A 27973-nucleotide genomic window follows, 5' to 3' on the forward strand; every position below is an offset into this window, starting at 1 on the left:
CCTGAAAGAACTAAAGAAATATGGCCGAAAAACACAACAATCGCTGACTCAGAAAAAGTTGAAAAAACATTATAAATTTCATGTAAACCGCTTAACAAAATTGTTCGCTTTTCTATTTTTTGTATTCTTCGATAGTTAAGGTGCCACTGGTGTCTTACTGGGTCGCCAAAAAGCAAGATGTGGGGCTCGCAAGGCACCGTAAGATCGTCGTCGGAGCCAACATGTTGTCTGTGTTTGCAAGTGAGGACTGGTTCAATACTCATTGGACTATGGCATCTGGTGAGTGTTGTGAAATAAAAACAAAGAGCAATCGTCGAAATATTTGTCTTTTCCTAATACTGCCTGTTCTGATGTTAAAAAATCACTAAATTATTAGTCGCGGTTTTCAAAACTACTGTGCACGTAAAGCCAGTGGAGTGCCAGTTATTTTTCGTTTATAAAGTCAGCACTGACATGACTGAGAGCGAGTCTAAAACTAAACAAATTATGATTCACTAGCGGGATACCCGCGCTTCGCGCGGGTCCCCGCTAGATGGGAGCGTTCACTATATATAAGAGGAATAATTACTAAACAGGTAGAATAATTGAAAAGGTACATTTTATCTATCTGTTCACCCGTTATCATAATCCCGTGACCCGTCCATATACCTTTTTGTCCTTTATTTTTCCTTCTTTCCGTATTATCATGTCCACTGGTCTCTGGCTCGCAATTCGTGGCTCTGTGCCGTTCTGCGAGCATTGGCGTAGTCGCATTACAGCAGCGGCGCGCCGACGCAGCTACCGACCAGCTGCAGTGACGCGTAGTCTGGTAACCGATTTTCATAACAAAAACCCGTTTTACCCATATTTTCACTGTTTTTGCAACAAATTCTTGACCGTTTTCAACCAAATAAAGTTTAAACCCGTTCCCGTATATTCATCGATCTCCCGTATGAATTTGGCGACATTTGGATAGAAACTGGAGGAGCCTTTGATTAACCCAGATAGATACAACATTCCCCTATTTATTATGATTCATGAAATTATGATGTTTTGCAGTAAACATTTAACAAGCGCATACCCGCATCGCGTACTACCGTGATGTTGCAAAGTCAGAGCTAACAATGCGTGCAGCGCAAAGTTCATTCATAAATTTCCACTCGGCAACAATGGATCACTTCAGCCATCATGGCTGAAAGAAAGTGATGTGATCCGTTGTTGATGTCAGCAGCCAATCACTGAATCGGAGACTTATTACGTTTCAAAATCATGAAATATACGATGGACCATGCGCTTAAAATACGCTCTTGTCAAAGGTTTACTGCAAAATATTATAGTCTGATGTTGCTCCAGACTGGATCACAAAAGGTCATTAGAGTACCGGTACTAATCTGCCTCCAGACATGCAGGAGACATGTTGCGTGCATAAAGCACAGACATGACAGAAGAAATCCCCAGTCATGCCAGTTGTCGTTGAAGTGATTGAATTTGCTTTGCATTTGTTCCATGCATCATACATCTTCTGGAGGCAGATTTGAACTAATGACCTTTTGTGAAATCGCTGTGATGGTAGGAATTACCGTGACATGTTTCGATATTTAGACAATAATAACTGCGCACCATCTATTTTGAGGTCATTGTGTGAAATCGGAGGGTTTTGTTTTGGGCTGAGGTATTTTTCCGAGGGGTAGCTCCCGAGGAAACATACCGAGGCCCAAAACAAAACCCGACAATTTCACACTAATGACCTCAAAATAGATGGTGCAAAGTTATTATTGTCTAATTTATGGCCATGCGTTTTAAGTTGGGCCGGTAATGCGTTACATGTTTTCGCGAGATGAAAATTGCATGTTTTTTCGTTTAGATATGAATATCTTTCATATATTATACCCAACATATATAAAAGTATACATTTTCTGGCTGCAAATGAACCAAGGAATCCAAAAATGCACTTTAAAATGACACAGGGTGTAACACTAAGGAGTTATGAAACTGAAAATACTAAAAATTTTAGGGAAAAATGTAAAATTTGACAAATTAAAAGAAAAAGTTAGCTTCACCCCACATATTTAAAAGTTCCATATTTGAATTCCTCTCAGTCAGAGCTTTAAATACATATATAACATCATAGGGTTCAATAAAATTATAATGATTTTGCGCCAGCCTCTTTCAAGGCATATTTTCCCATTGACTTCAATGTGTAACCAAAACGGAAAATAAAATATGCAAAATTGCTTCTCAAAGCAAATTAAAATACCTGGAATATGATTGTATGTTTTACTTGTTTATGCTTACGAACTACATATATCAATGAATGGTCACTCAGACCTAAACTGTGAACTCCTGATGAAATTACATTTTCTGGCTTAGATACAAATATCAGGTCAATTTTTGTTTTACTTGTGGGTGTTACCCTTGTATATTCATTAATTAACTGCTTCATATTTGAATCATTTGCCAGAGTAGATACCTTTTAGAATAAAAAGTCTTAGCTATATCTAAGTTAAAATCTCCTAGGATATACACTTCATCATATAAGTTGTTACATTTCTGGAAAGTTTCATTAAGTTCATCTAGAAATGTTAAGACTAGATGTTTTAAACAATTTAATGATGCTGATTTTATTAATACTATTCAAAATATTGATTGGAATCAAATTGAAGATATTGATGATGTAAACACTGCACTTAGCACATGGCAATCACTTTTTATTGAAGCATGTGATAAGCATGCACCTTTTAGAGAAAAAAGGATTACCTTCCTGAATGGATCAATAGTGATTTTCTAAGATTAAGTAAAGATAGAGACTTCTATTTTAATAAAGCACACAAAACAAACAATCCAGCTGATTGGGATATGGCAAAAACTTTAAGGAATAAAGTTAACAATATGAGATATTATCTTAAAAAGAATTATTGTAATGAAGCTGTTGTTAATAACATGAATGATAGTAAAAAACTGTGGAAAAGTATTAAGAAAATGATTCCAAACAGTAAATCATCCACTGTGCCTAACATTAATTCTAATAATGATGTTCCAAATGCTAAGTATACAGCAGACACATTTAACAAGTATTTTACATCAATTGGTAATGAACTTGGAAACAAATTTGATACAAATGCAAATGTAAATTGTACATGTAATTCTATTTGCTCTCAACAATGTAATTCATCATCTACATTTAAATTCCAGGAAATTAGTCCTGAGTTTGTTTTTGATCAGATACGCAATATGAAGATTGATAAATCAACTGGTCTAGATGAATTTAATGTCAAGCTGCTCAAATTAGCTGGACCTTACATTTCAAATTGTCTTGCATATATTTGTAATATATCTTTAAGTAAGTCTATTTTCCCTGATCTATGGAAAAAAGCAAAAGTAACACCAATCTATAAATCAGGTGACAAAACTGATGTTGGAAATTATAGGCCCATTTCTGTTCTTCCAATTGTTTCCAAAATTATTGAGAGGGCCATTCATGATCAATTGTATTTGTTTATGACTAATGCAGGTCTTCTCTCTGAAGATCAATCTGGTTTCCGTGCCAACCATTCAACTACCACAACTTTACTTAATGTAGAAGATTTTATTCTTAAGAACATGGATAGTGGATTTGCTACTGGTGTTATATTTATTGATTTAAAGAAAGCTTTTGACACGGTCAACCATGAAATACTTCTTAAAAACTTGAAAAATATGGTGTTCAAGGCAGAGAGCTTCTGTGGTTTAAATCATATTTGTATGAAAGATCTCAAACAGTAAGTGTAAATTCTTCTTTATCTGATTTTGAAAATGTAAATATTGGAATTCGCATGGATCAATCTTGGGTCCTTTGTTATTTATTATTTTTGTAAATTGTATGCCTAATGCTGTTAACTGTAAAACCATTATGTATGCAGATGATACAAGTTTAATGTGTAAAGGAAAGAATGTTTTGGAAATGCAAGCTAAACTAGAGTCAAGTCTTCACAGTGTAGCAAATTGGTTTCACGCAAACAAACTTACTTTAAATGTTGATAAGACCAAGTTTATGATCTTTGGTACCAACCACATGCTTGAAAAGTTTAATGATATAAATCTAACATATGAGGGTAGTTTTATTATTGAACGAGTTCATGAGTTTAAATATCTTGGAGTAAAACTTGATTCTAAACTTTCTTGGTCAGCTCATGTAGATTATTTATGTAAAAATGTTTCTAAAATAAATTGGTGTCATTAGGCGTGTTAAATACTTCCTGCCTCGTCAAACCATTGTTATGTTATCAAATGCACTTGTTATGCCTCAATTTGATTATGGAAGTTCTGTATGGAGTAATTTTTCTAGTGAATTTCAAACAAGGCTGCAAGTGTTACAAAATCAGCTAGCCAGGACAATTTTATCTGCAGATATTAGAACACCAATAAGTAACTTAATGAGTGCACTAAAGTGGTTAAAACTAAATGATAGATGGCAAAATCAACTTCTCATTTTAGTTTTTAAGTGTTTAAGAAATATAGGGCCATCTTATCTATCATCTCAATTTGAATTTGTTCATGATAGTCATATGCATATTACCAGGAATCATACATCAAACACTTTGGTTGTACCAAAATGTAATTCAAATTCAGGCAAGCGTACATTCCATGTCAGAGCTGCTAATACTTGGAATGGAATTGCACCTCAAATCCATAAAGAATTAAATAATATGTCTTTGTATCAATTTAAAGTGCAAACAAATATTTCTGCTAAATAACTTGTATTTCTATTCCCTTATAAATTGTACTTTTATAAGAACATCTTAACTTTAGTTTGTATTTTATATAATCTTTGCCATATGTAACCAATATTATGCTTTTGATTTATCATGTGTACATGTATTTACCGTTTATCAATTTATGTACTTTACATTATTTATAATTGTATGAGGGCCTGCTTGGAAAGCAGTGCTTGACACTGAAGTGGAATTACCCTCAATAAAGAAAGATTATTATTATTATGGTGTTATAGTATGCAGTTTAAAGTGAATTGTAAAAATGTGAAAAAAAGAAATAGACCTCTTGCATCATATGACCCCTGGGGTCACTTTTATTAAATTTGCTCCTCCTGATCCTCCTCCTCCTGATCCTCCTCCACCCCGCATATTATGCTAATTAAATGCAAATTATTCAAATGTTAATAACTTTTTAAAACTTTTTTAAGGTTTACTGTATTGGTCTCATCACAAGCTTTAATTTGACACCAAATTTAACTACATATGCTGCATATTAACTGAGAAAATTGAAAAAATGAACCCTAAAATGTCGCGCGCATGTAACATCTCCACCTATTTACTGGCCCAATTCAAAACGCATGGCCTTATAGAAACATGTCACGATAATTCATACCATGCGGGGGTAAAAATGTATACCGGTACAGGGCTGTACTTTCCTTCAGTGCTGTCCCTATTGACCCCAAAGTTGGGGGGGGGGGTCAATAGGGAGTACCAGAATTTTATTAAAAAAATATATACCCCCCATATTCAATTTTTTATAATGATAGATACAAGCATCATGGGTGGACATAGTATGTGACATGATCAAGGGGAGTGAGTCACATGTCGGCAATTTTCAATTAAGTTAGAAGTTTTTTACATCATTTTCTGGCAGTTTATGAATGCTACATTTTGATGCAAACCCCATCAAAATCGGACATCTGGTTACCAAGTTACAGTCAGGCTCCGATAAATTTTTTATTTTTAATTGCCCGATCGGGCAAGCTTAGGTCAACTTTTGCTTGCCCGATTATGCCCGAATATTTGTGAAAGAAAACCATCAACAAGTTGCAGTATTGTAATAGCTCAAATTGCCAAAAAATATTATCAGTACTACAATATGCTTCGGGAAATAGCCTGGGATCAACAACAGTGGAAACTGGTTGAAAATTAAGTTGCTGGCTTCTCAGGAAATATATTTTGTACTGTTTGTTTGTCGATCTGCATTTATACTACAAACATGTAATTATGTAAAATATGAACTCAATAATGCTGTCATTGCACAATAATTTTGCAAAATTGCAATTGCCCGATCGGACAGGGTGCCTGATGATTTAGCTTGCCCAACAGTATTTTTAATTGCCCTGGGCAATCGGACAGGTGATTTATCGGAGCCTGGTTACAGTGAGCAATTTATCAATGGCTGAAAACAAATTATTTATAAACAAAAGAATTTGAACACTGTTTTTGACAATATCTCTGAAGCAATTAGCAACATCCGACTCATGAATTCCTCTTGATCATTTCACATATATGCCCTCAAAAGTTTGGCTCATGGGGCTACAGGAAAAAAAACACAATCTGCATGCAGAGAGTGCCAAAACTGTCCCTGTTCACCCCATTCTATAGCATTTTTTATGACACTTCAAATGAAATTTGCCAACAAGGGCAAGGCTTATAAGCAGGGACAGGCGATTTGCGCGGAAAAAAATAGCAAATTGCGCGGAACTTTTTTTTCAGTGCAAATCATGTATCCCTGCCCATAGGAAAAAAATAGCCAATTCGCGGAAAAAAAGTTCCGCGCAAATCGCTTGTCCCTGCTTATAAGCAGGCAGTGCACCCAGGTTTTTTTACCCCATTGTTACCCAGTTTTGGCTTCTGGTGTGTCTGATATTTTACACTACACACTATACATGTAGGACCAGGAGACATCTATGGAACCTGGAGCTCATTTTAGCGCCTGGTCCACTCCAGGCATATACATGTACATAAGGACTGAAGGGTGGTTGTGGACTAGAGGGCTCATATCGGAAATTTGATCTAAAACCCCCGGATTAAAAAATCGAATCTAGTAAAGAAATTTCTAAATGAACTCCCAGACCTCGAAACCAAGTAAATTACCAGTACATACAGTACTCATAAAAGACTAATGTTAGGGAACGAGGGGGGTAAATTACATAAATACCCCCTATATCTTGTTTTTGCCTGCACTCTCATTTTTTAACCGATTTTCATTAAAAAAAAAAAAGATGGATTCATGAACCACTTCAATAAGTTCAAATGAGACCTGAAGGTTAAATGTTTGAAACATTTCACTTATTTACCAATGTTCACAAAGGTGCTCCAGTTTATGATACAAGATCAGTATGGTGGATCGGTATGAAGATCAGCAACATTTAAGGGATTTTTTCTCCGTTTCAATTCGGGACAGATTCAGCCCCAGATCGTCCGATCCCCAGTCTACAGATTCTGGGTCGGACGATAGGCCTACATTATTGTAAATGAAAACAAATGTCTCTCATCAATTGTCTCACAACAATGATAACTTTTAAAATCTGAGAACGCCTTCCCAATTTTTAAAACTTGCATCCAAGCAAAGTATCCTTAATTTACCTTTCTACTTTGTGCATCTACTTTCTACAGATTGGCCAGTTGTTTGCAATGTACTTAATAGCCTCCATGGTGATCAGAGGCAGTGATGATGTCAAGGACAAAAAAGAAACAGCTATTGAGTACCAACATGATGCATGTAAGTATTGCACTGTGTACAAGTTTTTGTGATGAGTTTTTATGTGCAGTGCTCGCAGTAGCATTCCGGTTTGGGCAAAATATCCCTGGGCAAAAATGTCCACATACTCCCACTGATCCGGCGGCTACCAAAATTACTTTACCCGGACAAATGCGTGCAAAGCAGAATGGCCCAAAATAAGGACAACTGAATACATGTACATGTAGCCTAAATAGTTAAAGCACGTCAAAAGGCATTGTCACGTCACAATTTTTTGGCAATTTTTCCCAGTATTTCAAGCCCCCCCCCGACCGGTATGCCACTGAGTGCTCTTTCTCAGCTTTCTTTTTTGTTAAATGTTTAAAAATGTTTGTTTTGTTTTCAAAGTTTGTTTCTTTTTGTCTCGCCTGAATGTTCAGGGAGAGACTTAGTAATCACTATGGTGTGTGTGTGTCCGTGTGTGGGGGCGCGTGTGTGCGTGTGTGTGTTCGGAAAAAGCTTGTGAACAGCGTTATCTTGAGAACCGTAAGTGCTATGATGATGAAACTTTATAGGGGGTAGCATGACCAGAGGGTGTCGACCTGATTAGATTTTGAGCGCAAAATATGGTAATTAAGTACCTAATTTGCATAATTTATGCGTAATAAGCAAAATACCTTGTGAACAGATTATCTGGAGATCCGTATGGGGTACAGTGACGTAACTTGGTGGGGAGTAAGCGTGGCCAGATGTTCTCGACCTGATTAGATTTTCAGCGCAAAATATGCTAATTAAGTACCTAATTTGCATAATTTATGCGTATTTGATGCGTATCAAGCAAAAAAAACCTTGTGAACAGCTTATCTGGAGATCCGTATGGGGTACAGTGACGTAACTTGGTGGGGAGCAGCGTGGCCAGATGTTCTCGACCTGATTAGATTTTCAGCGCACAATATGCTAATTAAGTACCTAATTTGCATAATTTATGCGTATTTGATGCGTATCAAGCAAAAAACCCTTGTGAACAGCTTATCTGGAGATCCGTATGGGGTACAGTGGCGTAACTTGGTGAGGAGTAAGCGGGGCCAGAGGTTCTCGACCTGATTAGATTTTGAGCGTAAAATATGGTAATTAAGTACCTAATTTGCATAATATATGCGTAATACGCAAACTACCTTGTGAACAGATTATCTGGAGATCCGTATGGGGTACAGTGACGTAACTGGTGGGGAGGTGCGCGGCTAGAGGTACTCGACCTGATTAGATTTTCATGAGGTCAAAGGTCACATACAAGGTCAAAGGTCAACTGAGGTCACCAAATCTTTTAATAATTAAATTTCAACTGTGCATCACATATCCCAATAACAGCTTGATCGGTCATGTAATTAAGGAAATATGACGACTTTAAGATAGTCGCTTTCTTTGTAAAGTATAGCAAAGTAGCACTTTCAATGAGTGATAACTCGTAAAGGAAGCATCTTTCTGTTTTGATTTATTTGATGAAATAGTTCTTTGGTATTGCCAAATTTGATTTTTCAGCGCAACATACTTTTTCCAATTTCGTGAGGTCAAAGGTCACATACAAGGTCAAAGGTCAACTGAGGTCACCAAATCTTTTAACAATTAATTTTCAACTCTGCATCACATATCCCAATAACAGCTTGATCGGTCATGTAATTAAGGAAATATGACGACTTTAAGATAGTCGCTTTCCATGTAAAGTATAGCAAAGTAGCACTTTCAATGAGTGATAACTCGTAAAGGAAGCATCTTTCTGTTTTGATTTATTACTTTGATGAAATAGTTCTTTGGTTTTGCCAAATTTTTGGAAGGTCATTACGGGTCATCCGAGGTCACTCAGGGGTCATCTGAGGTCAAGTTATTAAAAACTCGTATGGGCATGAAACTTGGTGGGTACAGTCATCATTTAAAGCCAAATTTTTGGAAGGTCATTTTGGGGTCACCAGGGGTCATCTGAGGTCAAATTAGTAAAAACTGTCGTATGGACATGAAACTTGGTGGGTACAGTCAACATTTAAAGCCAAATTTTTGGAAGGTCATTTTGGGGTCACCAGGGGTCATCTGAGGTCAAATTAGTAAAAACTGTCGTATGGACATGAAACTTGGTGGGTACAGTCAACATTTCAATCCAAATTTTTGGAAGGTCATTTCGGGGTCATCTGAGGTCAAATTAGTAAAAACTGTTGGATGGACATGGAACTTGGTGGGTACAGTCAACATTTAAAGCCAAATATTTGGAAGGTAATTTTGGAGTCACCAGGGGTCATCTGAGGACAAATTAGTAAAAACTCGTATGGGCATGAAACTTGATGGGTACAGTCAACATTTAAAGCCAAATTTTTGGAAGGTCATTTCGAGGCCACCAGGGGTCATCTGAGGTCAAATTAGTCAAAACTGTCGTATGGGCATGAAACTTAGCACGAGAGGTACAGTCAACATTTAGAGCCAAAATTTTAGGTCATTTCAGGGCCACCAGGGGTCATCTGAGGTCATATTAGTAAAAACTGTTGCATGGGCATGAAACTTGGTGGGTACAGTTACCATCGGCCAGATAATCGTGCCCAGCCGATAACCGCCAAATTCATTTACCTCTCTACCAACAGTTATCGCTAAAGCAGGCGGTCACAAAAGCAGGCGAGACTCGTGGTTCGAGAACCGCCTTGTGTATTTTGTTGTAGTGGTGGTGGTTGTTGTTTTCTTTTTCTCTTTGTTTATTATCCACTTCCCCCACCCCTTCATATGAGGTGGCATTTTCAAGAATATTAATTTTAAGCAAACATTGTTTATATTTTGATTTTGATCACCTCGTAATCGGCAGGCCTTAAAACATCGCAGATTCATATCAATACCGTATTTCGTCAAATAGTCGCCCCCTCAAATAAACGCCCCCACCACTTTTTTCAACCAAGATGTTTCAAAAATTCCGATATTTCCATGCTATCTTGTGTAGTAAGCTTACCAAGTTGCTCACATGGTCGCTAATAATAGCAGCAATAAATGGCGAAAATCTGCATCAGAAACCCGGAAGTGAACCAAAAGTCATTGTCAAAAGTTCATAGTTCGTCATTTTAGCGTGACTTTTAAGCTTACCTAATGATTTTAACGGGAATTGTCATGCTAAAATGACCTCTAATAAACGCACGCCCCCCCCCCCCCTTGGGAAAATGACGAAATACGGTATATTTTATTTTGAGAAAATGTCTTGTGGTATCTCGTCAGAGGTATCACAAATTATTAATTCAAAGTCATATACTCTGTCTACTCTATTTATCATGCACAAAATAGACCATATAACAGGAGTCTACCTGGAAAGCCTAACAATTGTAACTACTATTGAAAATGGAAGTTTTAAATTGGCAAAGATATCATGAGGTCTACATGTATACAGTGAGTGTTTACTACTGGATGGTGGCAATTACCCCACTACCTCTGAAAAGGTTCCCCTGGTTGGATTTGTGATTTTGTGTACGGTACCAATCCATTTAAACATTATTTTTTTCCTTACTGCAGCTGACTACTGTGTGGGTCTGGTCATCATCTTCTGTTATTTCTTGATCACGGCAATGATGATCAAAGGCGTAATACAGGTGAGTATGGTATTTTGAGTTAGGAAAATGAAAGGAGGCTTTAACATGCCTAGAGACCACATCTTACCATGAGGATAACCACTCCGCATGCATGAATCACTGTGCTATATGCTCACAGAATCGCTAGCTGGGGCAGCGAAACCCCTGTGTCTATCACGAGGCGTCTAAAGCTCAAACCCCAGCAATGACAAGTGACTTACGGTAGCAAAAAGCAGTTTTCAGTGTTATAGGATACGTTGCCATGATACAATGTCCATTTAAGGCACTCACAGTGATCCTCATTTAACGCTAACTCAGCAGAGTTGGCGGAGAAGAAGATGAACAAAATTTTGATTTTCTCTGCAGTTTTGAACCCCCCGACACCTCGGGACCGATGCTAGACACGGACTGGCATACCTTGCCACAGAAGATCACCTTGGTCGGCCAAACTTTCTGTAGTGTCCCCGTATATGCTTCCGCATGATGATGCATCATATGGAGTGTGTGAGCTCGCAGTTTTTTGCTCACTGTAGCTTTTTGTGGATTTCCCTATGGTTAGGGTTAAAATATAATACCCACTGAAGCTACAAATGTTGTAGATACAAGAAATTTGGTACAGACTTGCGTAATCATGTTATTTTTTCCCTCTCCTCCCATTGCAGCATCGTTCCAGCTGTCTACTGCCGTTCTTTTGTTTACAACTGTTTGACTTTTTCATCACTTGCCTCACAGCTGTTGGTCTCATGTCGTACTATCCAGATTTTGACTATGAAGATAGCGTAAGTGCATGTAGAAAGGAAATAAGGGTGGAGTGACTTAGTATCCGAAGCCACAAGATTTTATATCTTGTCAAGCATCTAGATGTATAATACATCTACATGCACATGTATTAGAGTTTAGAAGCAAAAAACTTAATCCATTTTTCTGAATTTGGCATAATTATGAAAAACATGATAAGCAGGGTTGTAGCTGCGGTTGCGGGCGGACCCGCCCGGCACTCTTAATTTCCACCCGGCACTCCAGATAATTTTGAGCCCAAATACCCGGCACTCCAGTCTCAAATGTTTTAAAATCAATGAACAATCATCATAAAAATGAGCAATTATTATCAAAATTTAAATTTTTTTACCATTTCATATATATTTCACCCGGCACTAAAATTTGCCTACATTTTGTAGCTATACCCTGATGATATTTAAGTATGCACTATTTTTGTCATGCATTTGTAGTTTCAAAAACTATACATTGGATTTTTTTTTAAGTAGGGTGTCAATATAAAGCTAGCATTATAGGGAAGATGTTGGAGGCCTTAACTAAAAAAGGCCCAGTTTGTCATCTGAACTCTTAGTATTTTCATCTTTCTTTAAAAACAAACTTTTTGTCTTCAGCACAAGCACCACAAGACCTGGAACTCCACAGGGTTAGGTTTATTTGTTGCTGTTTTTTTTGTGTTTTGTTTTTTGTTTTTTGAAGGGCCTTAAAAAGTTCAGTATCACCCTTAAAGTGGTCTACATGTAAAAACATTTCTCCAATTGAAAGGGAATCCCATTACTTAGGCTTTAGCCTTGTGTTTGGTATTGATGCCTCTGAACTTGGTAAATAGTGAAAAAACATGATAAGTAAATGCTCTTTCACACCATTCCACTTTAACAATGAATTTCAAATGTATGCAGTTACAGACACAGTGAAGGTGGTGTGGCTGTAGACAGTCAAGAAATGTATCATTTCCTCTGTTTAATTAGGATCAATTATTCCTCTTTGTCTCAGATTGAAGACATCCTTGTCAAGTGAGACATGATATAGGTTTATGGGCCAATTATGTCATGCAAATTAAAAGCTGCTTCCTGTTTTGGTTTAATTGGCCTATAAATAGTTGTCAAGTAACTTATTAGCTCTTAATTTTATTTATTTGAACATCAAAAAACAGTCCAATGTACCAAGATTAGGCCAAATAAATTAATTGTTTGTTTTTCCATACATCATGCAAATTGACAGTGTAATAGTGTGAACATTTGTAGAACAGTCAGAATATTAAAAAATAAATGTACACCTGTTTTGGAATGACTTGATGTTGAACTTTATGTACATTTGTAATTATGTTGGTTTTCGGTTTGCAGGCCAAGTTCCCATACAACCAAGAATTCATGCACTGGAAGGACAGACTGCCAGTGAGCAAATGGGATATTGACAACCAGTGGTTTGTGTTCATCGCTCTAGTCCTCTTCTTGGCGATAATGATAATTAAGGTTAGTATACTAAATAAATGAAATAAATAGTTCATTGGATTTAATGGCCGCCGTACACTTCGACACAACCCCAAGGTATTGATCTTATAATGCGATGCCAGACCCAGAAGTCTGCACACTTTATGGAAGTCGCTGATCCCTAAATGATTCCATAAACCATTCCAGGATGAGCAGTTTGAGATATAGTGCAAGCTTGCATAAACCTGCATTAAACATCGCATTCAGGATCAGCTCCCTAAATCTTGTACCGGTATAGACCTGAACAATTAGCAGAAAGTTCCTTGTCCAGAGATGTCACATTTCCGGATTTTGGGGATTAAAAAATTTTTATTTTTTTTTTTGCTTTTGGAGTGGCCCTATTGTCTTATCTTTCTGCTTCACATATATCAACATCAGCCATATTGTCCATGTAATAAAGCAAAAAAAAACTGTATGTCTCTTTGTACATAAAAGTATAGGAAACTGAAAACTTTAAAGCATGTTTTCTGGAAGAAGGAAGCACTTTTTATTAAAAGTGTAGAACAAGCCAGGAGCTTTGGCCTATACTGTGGTGCTAAATGTGCAGAAACCATCTGGCTTGGGGGGCTTCACCCCCCACCGGGGCCCTTAAGCGGGCCCCGGACCCCCAGCCGTGTTAAGCTGCTGAGAGCTTGGCTCGCTGCGCTCGATCACGCTTCTCATAAGTTCAGGATTTTTGGGGTCAGCCTGTGACATCTCTGCTTGTCCAGCTTGCTCAATATTTCATACACTGCGGGGGCTCGATCAAGCACCAGCCGAGCACCTTCCAAATTTCCACTGTGTGAATACTGTGTACACCTGTACAAGTTCGGATCCAATTACATGTAGATGTTCAAATCTGTAAGTCACTGCCGTACTTGAATAAAAAAAAAAAAATGTTTGTTGGAGGTAAGGTATACTTAACGGTGGTATACTTAATCCTGGAACTATGGAAATTTTTGCCCTCATAACTGTTAAATTATTGGTCTAATGTAACAAAAAAGAATTTTTGGTGAAAAAATTTTTTATTAAATTTTCAGAAATAGATCAAAATATCTGGGACTTAAATTTAGATCAACTTCACCAAAAATATTTGAAAATTGGGCTAAAATCGGGCTTATGTTTTTTTGGGCAAAATTTAGCCTTTTTAACCATTTTTGGTGCAAATTTCTCTATGTGGGTCAAATTAAAAAAAAAAAAATTCACGGGTACATGTAGATATTTTATTTTTTTTAAATAATTAAAAACATTTTTTTTTTCGAATTTTTTTGTTGTTATGTGGTCAAAAAAAAAAAAAAAAAAAGCGTTTTAAGGGTATTTTCTCCAAAATGAGCATATTTGCCCAAATTTGACGTCACAGATAAATTCATCAAGTCTTTGCCATTAAATTATGCATATACATTTATAGACCAACAATTAAGCAATTATGATTAGCCAATTTTCCCCAGGTTTCCGTTATTCCAGGGTTAAGGCCACCCTTAATCTATAAGCTATAGGCCTACCTTGAGATTGGTAGCAATCATGCATCTCTGTATATGAGAGAGTGTTCCGAATGTACCACTCTTTACATGCAAGTGTTATATGCTGTGATTCTGAGAACAGGTGCAAGATTCAAGGCTATACACACACAGTGACATCACTACCTATCTTGAGTTGACAGACACATTGATGAATGAAGTATGTTTTTATTCTTTTGTACAGGCTTATTGCATTGCTTGTATCTGGGCGTGCTACAAATACATTGCAGCTCAAGAAATCGATGATCACATGCAGTCCACATCACCATATGACACAGAGGTAAGTGCAGTTGTATTTTCAATCTGTCCAGGTCAGGGTTTCACTACAAAAATAATTGTTTGGGTAGGGTTTGTATGTCGCTTGCAAAGTAGGATCAGGTCAGTTGCAAAATATTTCATTTTAGTGATTTATTTTGCATGATCAAGCAAACTGTCTGCAACTTTGTCTTTCAATTTGTCAAGGTTTCGTTAAAGCCTCATCACTCGGCCATGCTCAAAGCCACCTTTCCTTGACTTGGAAAAGGTGTACTGATTTGCTGAAATGTGACTCATGATTGCAAAGAGAGACCTTAAATTACAATAAAATGTCAGGGTTTTGAACTTCATGTTCTCGCACAACAGCGCCCAGTGAAGTGTGATGCAGTGTACAAACGCCATAACACATCTATGTAAAGCATTATGCAAGGTTACATACAATGTTTCTGCAATATGCGTTGTCACTTACGCTTTGAATGTGTGTAACACGCTCCACCTTGAAGTAAACAACTTGTGGTATTAATTTATGGCTCAAAATAAGCTAAGGTGTCATAAAAGTGTAACACACAATTATTTTTACAGCTCTTTTCTTTTGGTCTCCAACCAGGTTTAAATTATAGTATGCATATATATCGTTCATAATACACTAAAAGAAAGATAAGTTATAGACCATTTACTTCACAAATTTAATTTTCTAGCCCTTGCGTACGTTATATTTGACAGACACAATTTTGATGATTTTCTGCAAGCAAATAAAAATTTATAAAGTATTACATAAGGTATTTTGTGGTTATTTAGGTGTAGGACCTACAGCAACTGATTGTGGAAAAAAATGTGTCCAAATATTACAATGAGGAGGATAAATTGTTATAAATAAAATATGTGTGTCTGTCAAGCCATAACATACATAAGATGTCTGTCAAATGTAACATACAGAATAATAATTTGGCAAAAACAGTAGTTCAAGATGGGAAATTGAATAAAGATCACATGCAGTTTATAAATCACATGTTTTAAAACACTTTTATAAACTCTAAACTATCATCATAATGTGGACATCAAGTGATTTTAATTTTTTTAAACGTATTGCGTATGTTACTTCTGACAGACACAAACAAATCATGCGGATGTTACTTGCGTATAAATGTTTGACAGACAACACTTAACAATGGATTGTGTCATCAAAAAGCTTCTCCTCACAAAGTGATAGTGCCACAAAGCTAGGTGGAGCTAAATGCTATGTCATGTAGCATAATTAGCTGTATCACCCTAGTTTAGCAGGAATTACAGCACCGTCTTGCGTATGTTACTATTTGACAGACATTTCAAGAAAAATTTTAAAATTGTTGTGTGTTCAAAAAAGATGGCAGCCACTTACAAATATTGATTATAATATGGAGAAATGAAGTTATTTACAATAGATTTACCCTTTAGTTTATGCTTCAAGTCTTTGTTTATAAAAAACTGAGGGACTTCAAAATCAATCAAAAGTTTGACAGACAATAGTAACATACGCAAGGCAAACTTTTAAATCCTTTTGATCTGTTAACTTATAATTCATAATGCCTCTTTCTGTTTTTTTGATTGGTTTACTGCACCATTTTGGGAAACAGGTCACATGAATTTCTATAAGGATCCATAAAAAAAATTAAAAGCTGTTGAAAAAAGGCGTCTCTTGGCATGTTACAAATAAAAGTGTAAAAATAGGCATTTTTACAGCTATTTTTTATTTTTTTTATTATTTAGAGTGAAAGGATTTTACCTAAATTGTGTATGCTATGTCTTTACTACCTAAACTTGCCACTAAACTAGCAAATATTCCATTTCTATAATTATTATTTAAAAAAAAGATGTCAAAATATATGGCTATAATATGACACCTTAGCATATTTTGAGCCTTATATAGAATAAAAATGAAGGATGTAGCATCATCCTTTACACCCAGCTTATGTGTCTTTGGCAGTAAAAGCTGGATTTCGCCCATTATTTATGTTTTTACTGCCTCATTATTTGGGTTTAAAAAATCATTATGCTTTACTTTTTGATTTCGGTGTTTTAATTTGAAATACAGCTAGATCAACTTTTTCTCTTATTTTGTTCCTTTTTTATAGGCACTGTTACCAAAACCTCCATGTTACGATGATGCCATCAAGATCCCTGTGGACAAGCCTCCTGCATACCAGGCATAGTGAGGGAGAAACAATAAGCTCTTGATCCTTTTGTATGTGTGCTTTTGTATAAAAAAATGTTATGCAAGAGCACACATACAAAGGGATCTCACACTAAACAAAATTATGTGTGCATGATTTTCAAAACTGCATACACTTTTATTTTAATTTAAGGAGACATACTTTGCCTTGCTTGTAGGACTGTTGGATAAGTGACAAAAATATACTAATTCTTATACCCTTACATATAAACTTGACTTTGATGGAATATTTAAATATTCCACTGCTAATCGTTTATCCCTGTGTCAATTTATTTAAAAACTACAAAGGTGACAAATATTTTCACGTGCGAGTCCAGTCTATATATTCACTACTCAATATAGGCCTACTGCAACAAAAGGGCACAATTGACATTTTGCCAGCTAAAAAGATGACTTCAGGTAGGTTGCATCTACCTGCGTAACATCTGAAATGCTACCGATTTCAAACCACTTTTTTTTTAAATGGGCCACTCCAGTTGAAATCCATCCGTCCCTTGTTGTAGACATGACCTTAATCTTCCACACAGGGGGTATGAATTTAAAATGGGTAACTCCATTTGAAATTTACACTCCCAGTGTTGGAGATTAAGGCCATTTCATTCATAGGGTAGGGGGTGTATGGATATCAATTGGAACAGCCCAATGTAAAGGTGAAAGCAGTCTTTCCATTATCTGGAAATTCTGAACCAATCGGTATGTCAGTTGCACCCTTGTTTTGTTTAAGGCCATACAGTTTATTTCTTCTGTGACCGGAGCTGTGTGTATCGAGAACATGAACGTAAAAACACGGGTGGTAAACAATCACGATGTGGCTGATCAACAAGTCTTGACAACAAGACGGTTTACCCATTGGTCCTTTGCGCGTATAAGAGGAGGAGACCTCACCACTTCTATGCGATCGCAGATCACCAGCACGTCCCTCGACCATGGAAGAAATAAATAATTAACTTTAGTACTTTACTTATATACTTTCAAGGCAAAGGATGTCTCTGTATATCATTCGGTGTTGAAAAATACATGTTTATTCATTTAATTTAGAAATGTGAGGTGATGATAATTGTAACTTTTCTTTAATGATAATTATGTTGGAGGGACTTTGCTTATGAGATGCAACTGCTGGTGAATAAAATATTGTGGGATTATAAATAATATGATTATGCTGATGAACTCACAATTTTGCAACTTCCCAGCACTTGTATTTTGAAAGCTCTCTTTAATTTAAAACTCAAATTTCAGTTTTAAATCTCAAGCAAAGAATTAACTGAAAAATGAGCAAAAACTGAAAAAAGAGAATATTAAATTTTAAAGAAATGGTATATATTTGTTCCAATATCTTGAGTTCATGTTTAAATTTATAAGTGCAAACATATGTAACTAGTAGAAAAACGGTTATGACTAGAACACAATATACATTATGTGGTGGTATACCTAGTAATTAACCACTATAATAGACCCTGCTCACACCAGGAAAATCACTGCATTTGATTAAGATATACAGATCTATGGACAAAGTTTGGCCCGGCAGATACTTGCATTAATTTGATCAACTGCATAAAGTACTATTATGCTACATTCAAAATGTACTAATGTAAACATTTTCATAATGTGAATGCACATACATCTCTTCAACAAATGAAGATCAAACCTAAGCTTCATTTGATTAAGCGATTGCTTAATCAAATGAAGTGATTTTGTAGTGTGACCACATGCTTAGTACTGCATGTGTTTCAGTACTCTGTCGCTAGGTAAACTGCACATATGTATGTTTCCTTTATAAGTATTTTATTTTATTCGATCTCACTGAGCATAATGTGTGATCACATGCTTAATTAATCACAAAGGCAATTTTTTCTCTGGTGTGAACATGGTCTAAGACTGTCATGTAAATACAACTTTGCTACTTTTTCGGTGTACTAGTAGTCGATTTACGCAGAAGCGATAAAAAGAGATATTATACAAAGTTATAAAAAATTGAGTGCAAATAAGAATTTTTATTACTCAAAATTAATATATGTATTATTACCAAATTCTTGATGTAATCAGAGGTGACAATAATCTAGCTTAATGTAAAGCATTAACACAATTGCACTGTAATATCGGGTGAATTTCACATGCACCTGTAGTCCTTTAATCCTAACCTTCCTGAATAGAACAAAACTTTACAGGCTCAGTGCCTCCCTTTACTGGGGCAAGGGCAATCAACCCAGGGCACCTCTGACCAAATCTTTCTAGGCATTGAGGTTAATCTGTCGTTAAGTCCAAACCCATTTTGGCTCTTCCATATGATTGATGTGTTAGAGCTGCGTTGGGTTTAGATTTACTATGGATTTAAAACGTAAGGACCAAGGATGCGTCGTCTGTGTTAGTAAAACCCATCGCAGGCCTTTGGCACCTTTGTAGAATAAATAGCTTATTGCACATCTAATCACCAGCTCACATTCAAAGGCTGCACTTGTGCACCAGCCATTTAGTGTTCCAGCAAAATTGGCTTGTTAAACTTAGGTGAAGAATTCATCAGTTAGATGTGGAAAAATGATTGGACTCGAAAAGTTGGAAACTTGAACATTACTAGTTCCTGCGATTGGAAGATGTGGTAACCAAACAGTTATTTTTCCACCATCTTGGATACATGTTACCGCTATATGTGGCATGCCATGAGCAAAATCAAAGAGCCATTATTAGTAGCCTCTAATGGGAGCTTATCAGCGGCGGAATATGATCCCCCAATTGTTCACATTATAGCTTGGAAGACATCTATCGGTATCAAGTTCATCAGAAAAAAAAAAAAAGAACGTATTAAGTTGGGTAACATGAAATTATTTTGGGGTATTCAAGATTGTGCATGCTGTTACAAATAAAACTTTTATATAATACATTTTTGGTATTTTTGTTTTTTCTGTTGTCATTTTTTTTTTTCTGTGAATGATAAAAGTTGTAAATTTTAGGGTTTTTATGATGCTTGTATTCGTCCATGTAGGATAAAGTTGACAATTTTGACTTGTTTCTACAAGGTTCATGTTCTTTGGTCCAGAAATATTGGTATCAGATCCATTTTTAAGAAACTTATTTCTAATAAGTGGTTCATGTACATGTGGTAGAATAGCAGCATACATTGGGAAGGGTTCAGATGCAATTGTGATATATCCAAAGCCTGTCTGGTGTATTCTTTTTTTTTTCCCTATTGTTAAATAATGTATTGAGATACTTTGATTCTATTTCCAGGGTATATGCTTTGATTTTGTAATCATTTGTGTAGAGGTACTAATCAGGGTAAATAAAGTATCAAAAGCTCACTTCCATTAAATAAAGGAATGCACACTATACAAGTGCAATTTTAAAAACATAATTTTTGTAATTATACATATGACACGGCAATGGCATATTTCACATTTTGCACCTTGGCACTTCATGAATTTGCACCAAAGCTACAATAGCAATTTTGCTGTGACATTGCTGTGCAGCATATTTTGAACAATTAGTCACAGCATTTGTAACTGCTAGGAAAATGGAGAGTGGACAGAATTGCTTGAGTGGTCACACATCATCATATGTTAGCTATCTGTGTCTTGCATTGAATTATTTACCTAGAACTAGCCATTGGTTACTGGTTTAGGTCAATAGAGGTAGTCATTGTCATCTTCGTGGGTACGGAGTGCCTTGTTGCTAAGATCACCGTGTTAACGCTTGACTGAAGAGGCGCGACACGCACTGCGAATTCCGCGTAATATTTAACGCATGACATGCAGAACGGCAGTACCCACGAGATGGCGGATCCTGCGGGAAAAGGCCGACAGCCTCTATTGTGCAGGCTTGTAACTCTGCATTTAAGGATACTCACATTATGCTGTATAGTTTGTTTAGTATAACATGGAACATGACCCCAATCAGTAACCATTAATATTGTTATCTCTTACACCCTGTCCAAAGTCATGTTATATATATCCTGTCACGTTCAGATGCAAAACGTGATATATGCACTATATGGCCATCAACATCTACCCTATAATACTAGCTTCATATTGACACCCTACTTACTTACATAATTATTTTCTTATTGTGTTCTTGTTATTTGACAGTTTTAGTTGGCTATAATATCCCAAATCGAGAAAGATGAATATATCGCTTTTTGCATCTGAAATCTTCATTTTATGCTGGATACACTATATAAGTCTGATGAATTGCTCTGGAGTGGATTGTACAAGTGGCAAGCAAAACTTTGAAGGCCACTTTGTGCGTGTAATACACAATTGCTATCCTACCAACACCTGAATTGCTGTTATGATAGTTAAACCACATTCTATATAATATATGTTTATGCATAATATAAAGTGTTGTACGAGTCAATGTTGTTTGATATAATATTTCACTTTCAATGTGATGTAGTATATTATATATATTTACCACATCTTCAACTGTTGGTGTGTGTGGGTGGGTGAGAATAGCACAAATTTATTTTCCCCCTCATGAAGATTCCAGTATTCCTGTAGTATTCTAGATATTTTGATATATGGGACACGATCTGGTCTATGGGGGCCAAAGGCAGCAAATTTGAAATTAAGATAAAGGTAAAAATTTGGAGTTAAAAAAACCAAAACATTCAAATTTGAGAAAATACACCTCAAAGGTTCGGAACTTAAAAACCTTTGCTGTTTTCAGTTGATGCATTCTTTGGCCCCATAGACTAGATGGTGTCACATTATGTATTTCAATCGATATCAAAGGCTGCCTTCTGTTATTAATGTTTTCATAAGCAGGGATTACAACACAAGTGATGATTTCATAAGGACACTGTACCTAAAACCAAAAGATTTCTCCATTCATATAATAAACTTTCCATGTGTTGAGTACCAAAACTCACCCCGGGGTCAACTTTTGAGCTATGAATTGTTGAATGAAGGTGTTTGAACTTAGTGATCGAGATGAGGCCACTGTGGCTTAGTAATTATAAAAGAGCCGTGAATTGACACAGAACACATATTCAAAGGCTTGTCGTATTGGACAAACAAAACTAATATTGGTTCAAAAATTATTTCAGAAAAAAAACCCTAACAAAAGGCAGCCTTTTTATACCTGCTAATTAAGATTAAGAGAATCTATGAAATGCAACCGTTGCAAGATTTTAAATGTATTATCTCAAAAATCTTACCAAGATTCCAAACAAATAATCTTAAATTTTAAGAGTCGCATCTATATTAAAATATGCTCTCAATGTAAACAATGGATTCTTTATACTATGTTGATCACACTAAATCAACTTTATTTGATTTAAAAAAAATATATATATTATTGAGTTACAGGTTAGTTAATTTTCCTTTAAGAATAAGTTGCATTTCAGTCTCGTATACTTAGTACATTATAGCGTGAACTTAGCCATGCCAATCATGGCCAAAATTTGAGGTATTTTAGACACCCATTCCATACATATTAAAGAAAGTAATTTTTATTTTTCATTTATATTTATAAGCTATTAAGGGGAAATCTTTACTTGTGCAAAAAAAATTAAATTGTAATTCATTGCTGTATATAATAATAACAATGATCTAACATTAAGTGATGGCAAAAATTATAGCTCAACTTAAAAGAGAAAATAATAAAGATTTCTGAAAAAGTTTACATCATGAACAAGGCTCATTTTGTATTACATAGAATGATTTTCATCATGTTGGAAGTCTGTGGTTATACAGGGGTCTATTGCACTAAACCTTTAACCCTTCGTAACTCAAGTAACCGTTCGTTAAGTTACGAATACCCAATACTAGACGTAACTCTACGAAGGGTCCCTGTAGTAAATCCCTATTACTTACGAAGGGTACCGTTCGTAAGTAAGTTTAGTGAAATGGAACGTACGACTCGTCGTAAGTTTCGAATGATTTTCGAGACTTATGAAGCTTCATAAAGGTTAGTGAAATGGACCCCTGGTGACACAACTTCTAAGTTCCCCTGACAAATGTTTTAAATAAATCAATATTGTTTCAACCAATATTTAAAGTGCCATTTGAGGCGTAATGGAAGTGCTCTAAACATATTTAGTTTGAAGCAAATCGGATATAAGGTTTTCATAATACATCAATTTATTAGCTCATTTGCTCGCAAATGTAGCTATAGGCGTAGTCCATATTTCTGTATGTTTTTTTCTTTCTCTTGCTACATCGTTTGAGCAATGGATCTGGTAATTTGAGGCGACGATCTTTGCATGATGGTTCATGATTGTTACTTATTTAGCTAAAAAAATTCGGACAGAAAGTATCATTTTTGGAGCATTTTCTTACGAAAAGTTTTACCAAATTTCATGGAATAGTCTCCTATTTAGACTGTTTGTGGTGCTTTTCATATTACAAACACTGTACAAACTCCTTGATCGTGCGAATTTGTAAAAGAGATGGTTGAACTTTACTGTTTCAGTGCGGCTACAATGTCTGTTTTTAGTGTTGCTTTTAGCACCAATTGGGCTTGTGCTGTCTATAGGCCCTTACTTCTGTGCACGAGCCATGAGCAAATAGTGTCTCAAATTCTCCCAAATCAGAACTAATTGGGCTACCAAATTGTTGGTTGGCAACCTTGACTATGAACAAACATCTCACTCATTTACACTTAATATCACACATCTTGACCCAATTAGTTATGTAAACATTTACTCAAGGTGAAATGTCCTTTTGACTGGCACTGGCCTAGTATATCAGTATATGGGACCATGACAACCCCTCTCTGACATTACAAAACAGACAAACAGAAAGTCTGAACAGGGAAGTGCTGGGGGAAGTGGCCTTTCCCTGTTCTGAAGATTGAAGGGAGCACTTGTTTGAAATATGAAGTCAATGTGATGTAGTATATTATATATATTTACCACATCTTCAACTGTTAGTGTGTGTGGGTGGGTGAGAATAGCACAAATTTATTTTCCCCCTCATGAAGATTCCAGTATTCCTGTAGTATTCTAGATATTTTGATATATGGGACACGATCTGGTCTATGGAATTAGATGTGTGTGCAAAATTTTATTTATTTATTTCATTTACCATGAAAGTGTTGTAGTTTTTAAGTTTAAGTTTTTATTTGGAAATTGCTTTTACATCAATGGCACTCATCTATCCGATGGTGCATCCAAGACATTAAATATACAAACAAAACTGTATTAAACAAAATAAAATCAAAGGATACTCGACAAGCAAAAGGTACAAATAAATAAATGCCTTGAATTAAATAAATATCTTGAGAACCACAAGTATATTTTCAAAAGCTATACATGGCTATACATGGCTATGACATGGTTACATATGGCTATGCGTGGCTATACATGGCCATACATAGCTATCCATGGCTATACATAGCTATGCATGGCTATACATAGCTATGCATGGCTATACATAGCTATGCATGGCTATACATAGCTATGCATGGCTATGCATAGCTATGCATGGCTATACATAGCTATGCATGGCTATACATAACTATGCATGGCTATACATAGCTATGCATGCCATTTACCATGAAAGTGTTGTAGTTTTTAAGTTTCAAGTTTTTATTTGGAAATTGCTTTTACATCAGTGGCACTCATCTATCCGATGGTGCATCCAAGACATTAAATATACAAACAAAACTGTATTAAACAAAATAAAATCAAAGGATACTCGACAAGCAAAAGGTACAAATAAATAAATGCCTTGAATAAATAAATATCTTGAGAACCGTAAGTATATTTTCAAAATGCTGATTTGCGCTTGATCACAGCACTATGGTGATTTTGAGAATACTGAAATGTGTTTTAAGTTGGCAGCCCTGTATACATAGCTATACATGGCTATACATAACCATGACATGGTTACATATGGCTATACATGGCCATACATAGCTATCCATGGCTATACATAGCTATCCATGGCTATATATAGCTATGCATGGCTATACATAGCTATGCATGGCTATACATAGCTATGCATGGCTATACATAGCTATGCATGGCTATACATAGCTATGCATGGCTATACATAACTATGCATGGCTATACATAGCTATGCATGGCTATACATAACTATGCATGGCTATACATAACTATGCATGGCTATACATAGCTATGCATGGCTATACATATCTATGCATGGCTATACATAGCTACGCATGGTATTTCTGACCATAACCCATAACAAATGAGCTACAGCACCAGTGGTGCTCTTGTATATTTTTTTGAAGATAATGTACAGTGCAACAGCATAAATGCCCAAAACTGAATTTTGGACAGATTGACACATAATTTAAAATCTAGATTAGTGAAAGATGTCACTTACAACATATTTTTATCAAACTCTGATCTTTAATAAGGTTGCAAAATTTGACACGTTTTCGTTCATTTTCATATGTGACATGTGGTTTTGTCACATTTATTAGGCCTTAAATAGCCCCCTCATTTGGCATCCTTTTTGGAAAAATTTGTTCCTTAAAGCCTAATGTGCATGTCAATGTACTTCTGCTTTGTGTTCGTTCAACCCTGGGCAGTCACCATCTCACCTCAGAGGAGTCAAGAAGTGAAAAAGTTTACCATATAAAGTATCTGGCCAGGGGTTTTATGCCGCATGTATAAAATAAAGAACACAAACAGATGTTAACGTAGAATGCTGTGTGCTTTTTTCATCCGTTACATTTTGGCGTAGTCGGCAGGATACATGCAGTGAGTGCACATTAACCCCTGGCTAGAAAGAATAATTCTTGAGGATCCTAGGTGAGAGTAGAGTATACTATTTTTGACCAAGATCAATAATTATTTATAAAGAAACCATGTCCGAAATTGCAGCTTTACAAACACAACTTGAAGAGCTGAAACTCAGACTTAGTGAGGAAGAGAAGAAAAGGATAGAAGCAACAGAAGAGACAGATGAGGCAAGGAAGAAGGTGATGGAGGAGGCGAAGAAGACATCCGCACCACCAGTGTACGTGTCCCGTGGCCGGCGTCTGGATATTTTCAAGGATAAACCAACAAAGGCTGGTGATATCAGTATCCAGGATTGGATTGTGGATGTCAGAGGTCAGTTGGCTCTCCGGTCACGAACACCAAAGGAGTCAGCTGCCTTCATCAAGGATTACCTAAGCGGCAACGCAAGGAAAGAGATCCTTGGACGGGGGAGTGAAATTGGTGATAACCCCGAGAAGATCCTGAAAGTTTTGGAGAAGGTGTTTGGAGATGGTGACACTCTTCCACAACTCCAGCAACGCTTTTTTAGCTGTAAACAGGCGCCCGGGGAAGATCTTCTCGCCTGCTCTCTGGGACTCGTCACTCTGTATGACAGGATCTGTACCCTTGATCCGACATACCAAGTCTGCAGAGAGAGTTCGCTGAAGAGTAGACTGGCTGAAGCTGTGGTAGATGAAGGATTGAGGAGGGAGCTCCGGAGACTGAATATTGAGTCTCCAAGTCTCAGCTATTTCAAACTCAGGGACAGAGCAATAGAGTGGCTCGGGAAAAGCAGTAAGCAGAAGGATGCTAGTGTCAACGAGGTTGTTGCTCCTGACACCAACACTTTAATACTGGAGTTGCTGAAGAAGCAGGGCGACCAGATGGAACAGCAACAGAAGCAAATCAACATGTTGCTTCAGGCTTCAAAACCTAGAGACATGAGAGATCGACGCTGCTACTCCTGTGACCAACCAGGACATCTGGCTAGGAACTGCCCACAAAAATCAGTACCAAACCATCAAAAATCAAAATCTTTAAACAACTAGAACCCGCTGTCGAGAGCCAGACAGTGGGTGAGTCCTCCAGTGAAGGCTCACTCATCCTTCATCGTGCTATAGGGAAGTGCCCAGAGGCATCAGTGATGGTTGGAGGTGTGGATGGTCAACTCTGCATCCTTCAATGTTTACTTGATTCCGGTGCCCAAGTGTCCACTATTACAGAGTCATTCTACAAACAATGTCTTGCTAATGTAGATACTTGGGATGTGTCGTCCTATATTCGCAGGCTATTCGCATCTCCGGAGGATTGGCAGTCCCCTATACAGCATATGTTGAGGTATCCATGAGAGTTTTTGGAAAGACTTTCAATAGTCTAGGGTTCTTGGTCGTCAAGGATCCAATAGGTTCACCGATGGCAGATAGAAAGAGAGAGTACCAGGAGTGATTGGCTCTAATGTCTTCAGAGACATGAGGAGAGTCCTGCGAGAAGAGATGGGGAATAACTTCATCACGAAGCTCACCAACTCGTCTGCAGAGAGCCGCAAATGGGCTCACATCCTGGCACTATACGATGAAGAAGATGCATCGGTCAACCAATTGAAAGCTCAAGTACGAGTAGCTGGAGGCAAACCAGTCCGAATACCGGCTAGAAGCATGGTTGTTGTCCAAGGTACAACAATAAAACCACAGAAAGCTTTTGATGCCATCATACAGGAGCATCAAACCCAAATCCTTCAGAATGGACTTATGTTAACACCAGTTTTTACCACCGTAAAACCTGATGGCATTGTGTCTGCACAGCTGGTTAACTTCAGTAATGGTGACATCTTTGTGCAACCCAGGACACCAATAGGGAGTCTGCATTCAGCAGAAGCAGAACCACAGGTCTTCCTCCATCAAGTCAGCCAAAACGAAGTAGAAGTGGACTCCCAGCCTCCATCAAATACGTCATCTTCAAAGAGCCTAATAGCAAACCTCATTGGAAGAATGACAGTAGCAGAAGTAGTGACTTCGAGTCCAGAGAACCTGAAGGACCTGGAAGATCTACTGGAAAAGCATTATGATCGCTTCAGTCAGGATGAC

General features: G+C 36.7%; 2 protein-coding genes across 2 annotated transcripts; both read left to right on the forward strand.

Moving 5' to 3' along the window:
* Nucleotides 1-22840, forward strand: LOC140139734 (lysosomal-associated transmembrane protein 4A-like). Its single transcript, XM_072161439.1, has 7 exons — nucleotides 1-279; nucleotides 7353-7458; nucleotides 10948-11024; nucleotides 11666-11782; nucleotides 13121-13249; nucleotides 14948-15043; nucleotides 17130-22840. The coding sequence occupies exons 1-7, from the start codon at nucleotides 178-180 to the stop codon at nucleotides 17205-17207; spliced, it is 705 nt and encodes a 234-aa protein (XP_072017540.1). The 5' UTR covers nucleotides 1-177; the 3' UTR covers nucleotides 17208-22840.
* Nucleotides 22841-25996: 3156 nt separating this feature from the next.
* Nucleotides 25997-27130, forward strand: LOC140139669 (uncharacterized). Its single transcript, XM_072161372.1, has one exon. The coding sequence runs from the start codon at nucleotides 25997-25999 to the stop codon at nucleotides 26936-26938; it is 942 nt and encodes a 313-aa protein (XP_072017473.1). The 3' UTR covers nucleotides 26939-27130.
* The last annotated feature ends 843 nt before the right edge of the window (nucleotides 27131-27973 follow it).

Source organism: Amphiura filiformis, chromosome 18 (genome assembly GCF_039555335.1).
Source record: "Amphiura filiformis chromosome 18, Afil_fr2py, whole genome shotgun sequence".
Classification (NCBI taxonomy): domain Eukaryota; kingdom Metazoa; phylum Echinodermata; class Ophiuroidea; order Amphilepidida; family Amphiuridae; genus Amphiura; species Amphiura filiformis.

Bases quoted from the DNA above. Each gene is read 5' to 3' on its own strand.
- LOC140139669 (XM_072161372.1), top strand. From the start codon at position 25,997: ATGTCCGAAATTGCAGCTTTACAAACACAACTTGAAGAGCTGAAACTC.
- LOC140139734 (XM_072161439.1), top strand. From the start codon at position 178: ATGTGGGGCTCGCAAGGCACCGTAAGATCGTCGTCGGAGCCAACATGT. The intron at 11,025-11,665 runs GTGAGTATGGTA...CTCCCATTGCAG, and splicing joins TGATCAAAGGCGTAATACAG to CATCGTTCCAGCTGTCTACT. The intron at 13,250-14,947 runs GTTAGTATACTA...TCTTTTGTACAG, and splicing joins TGGCGATAATGATAATTAAG to GCTTATTGCATTGCTTGTAT.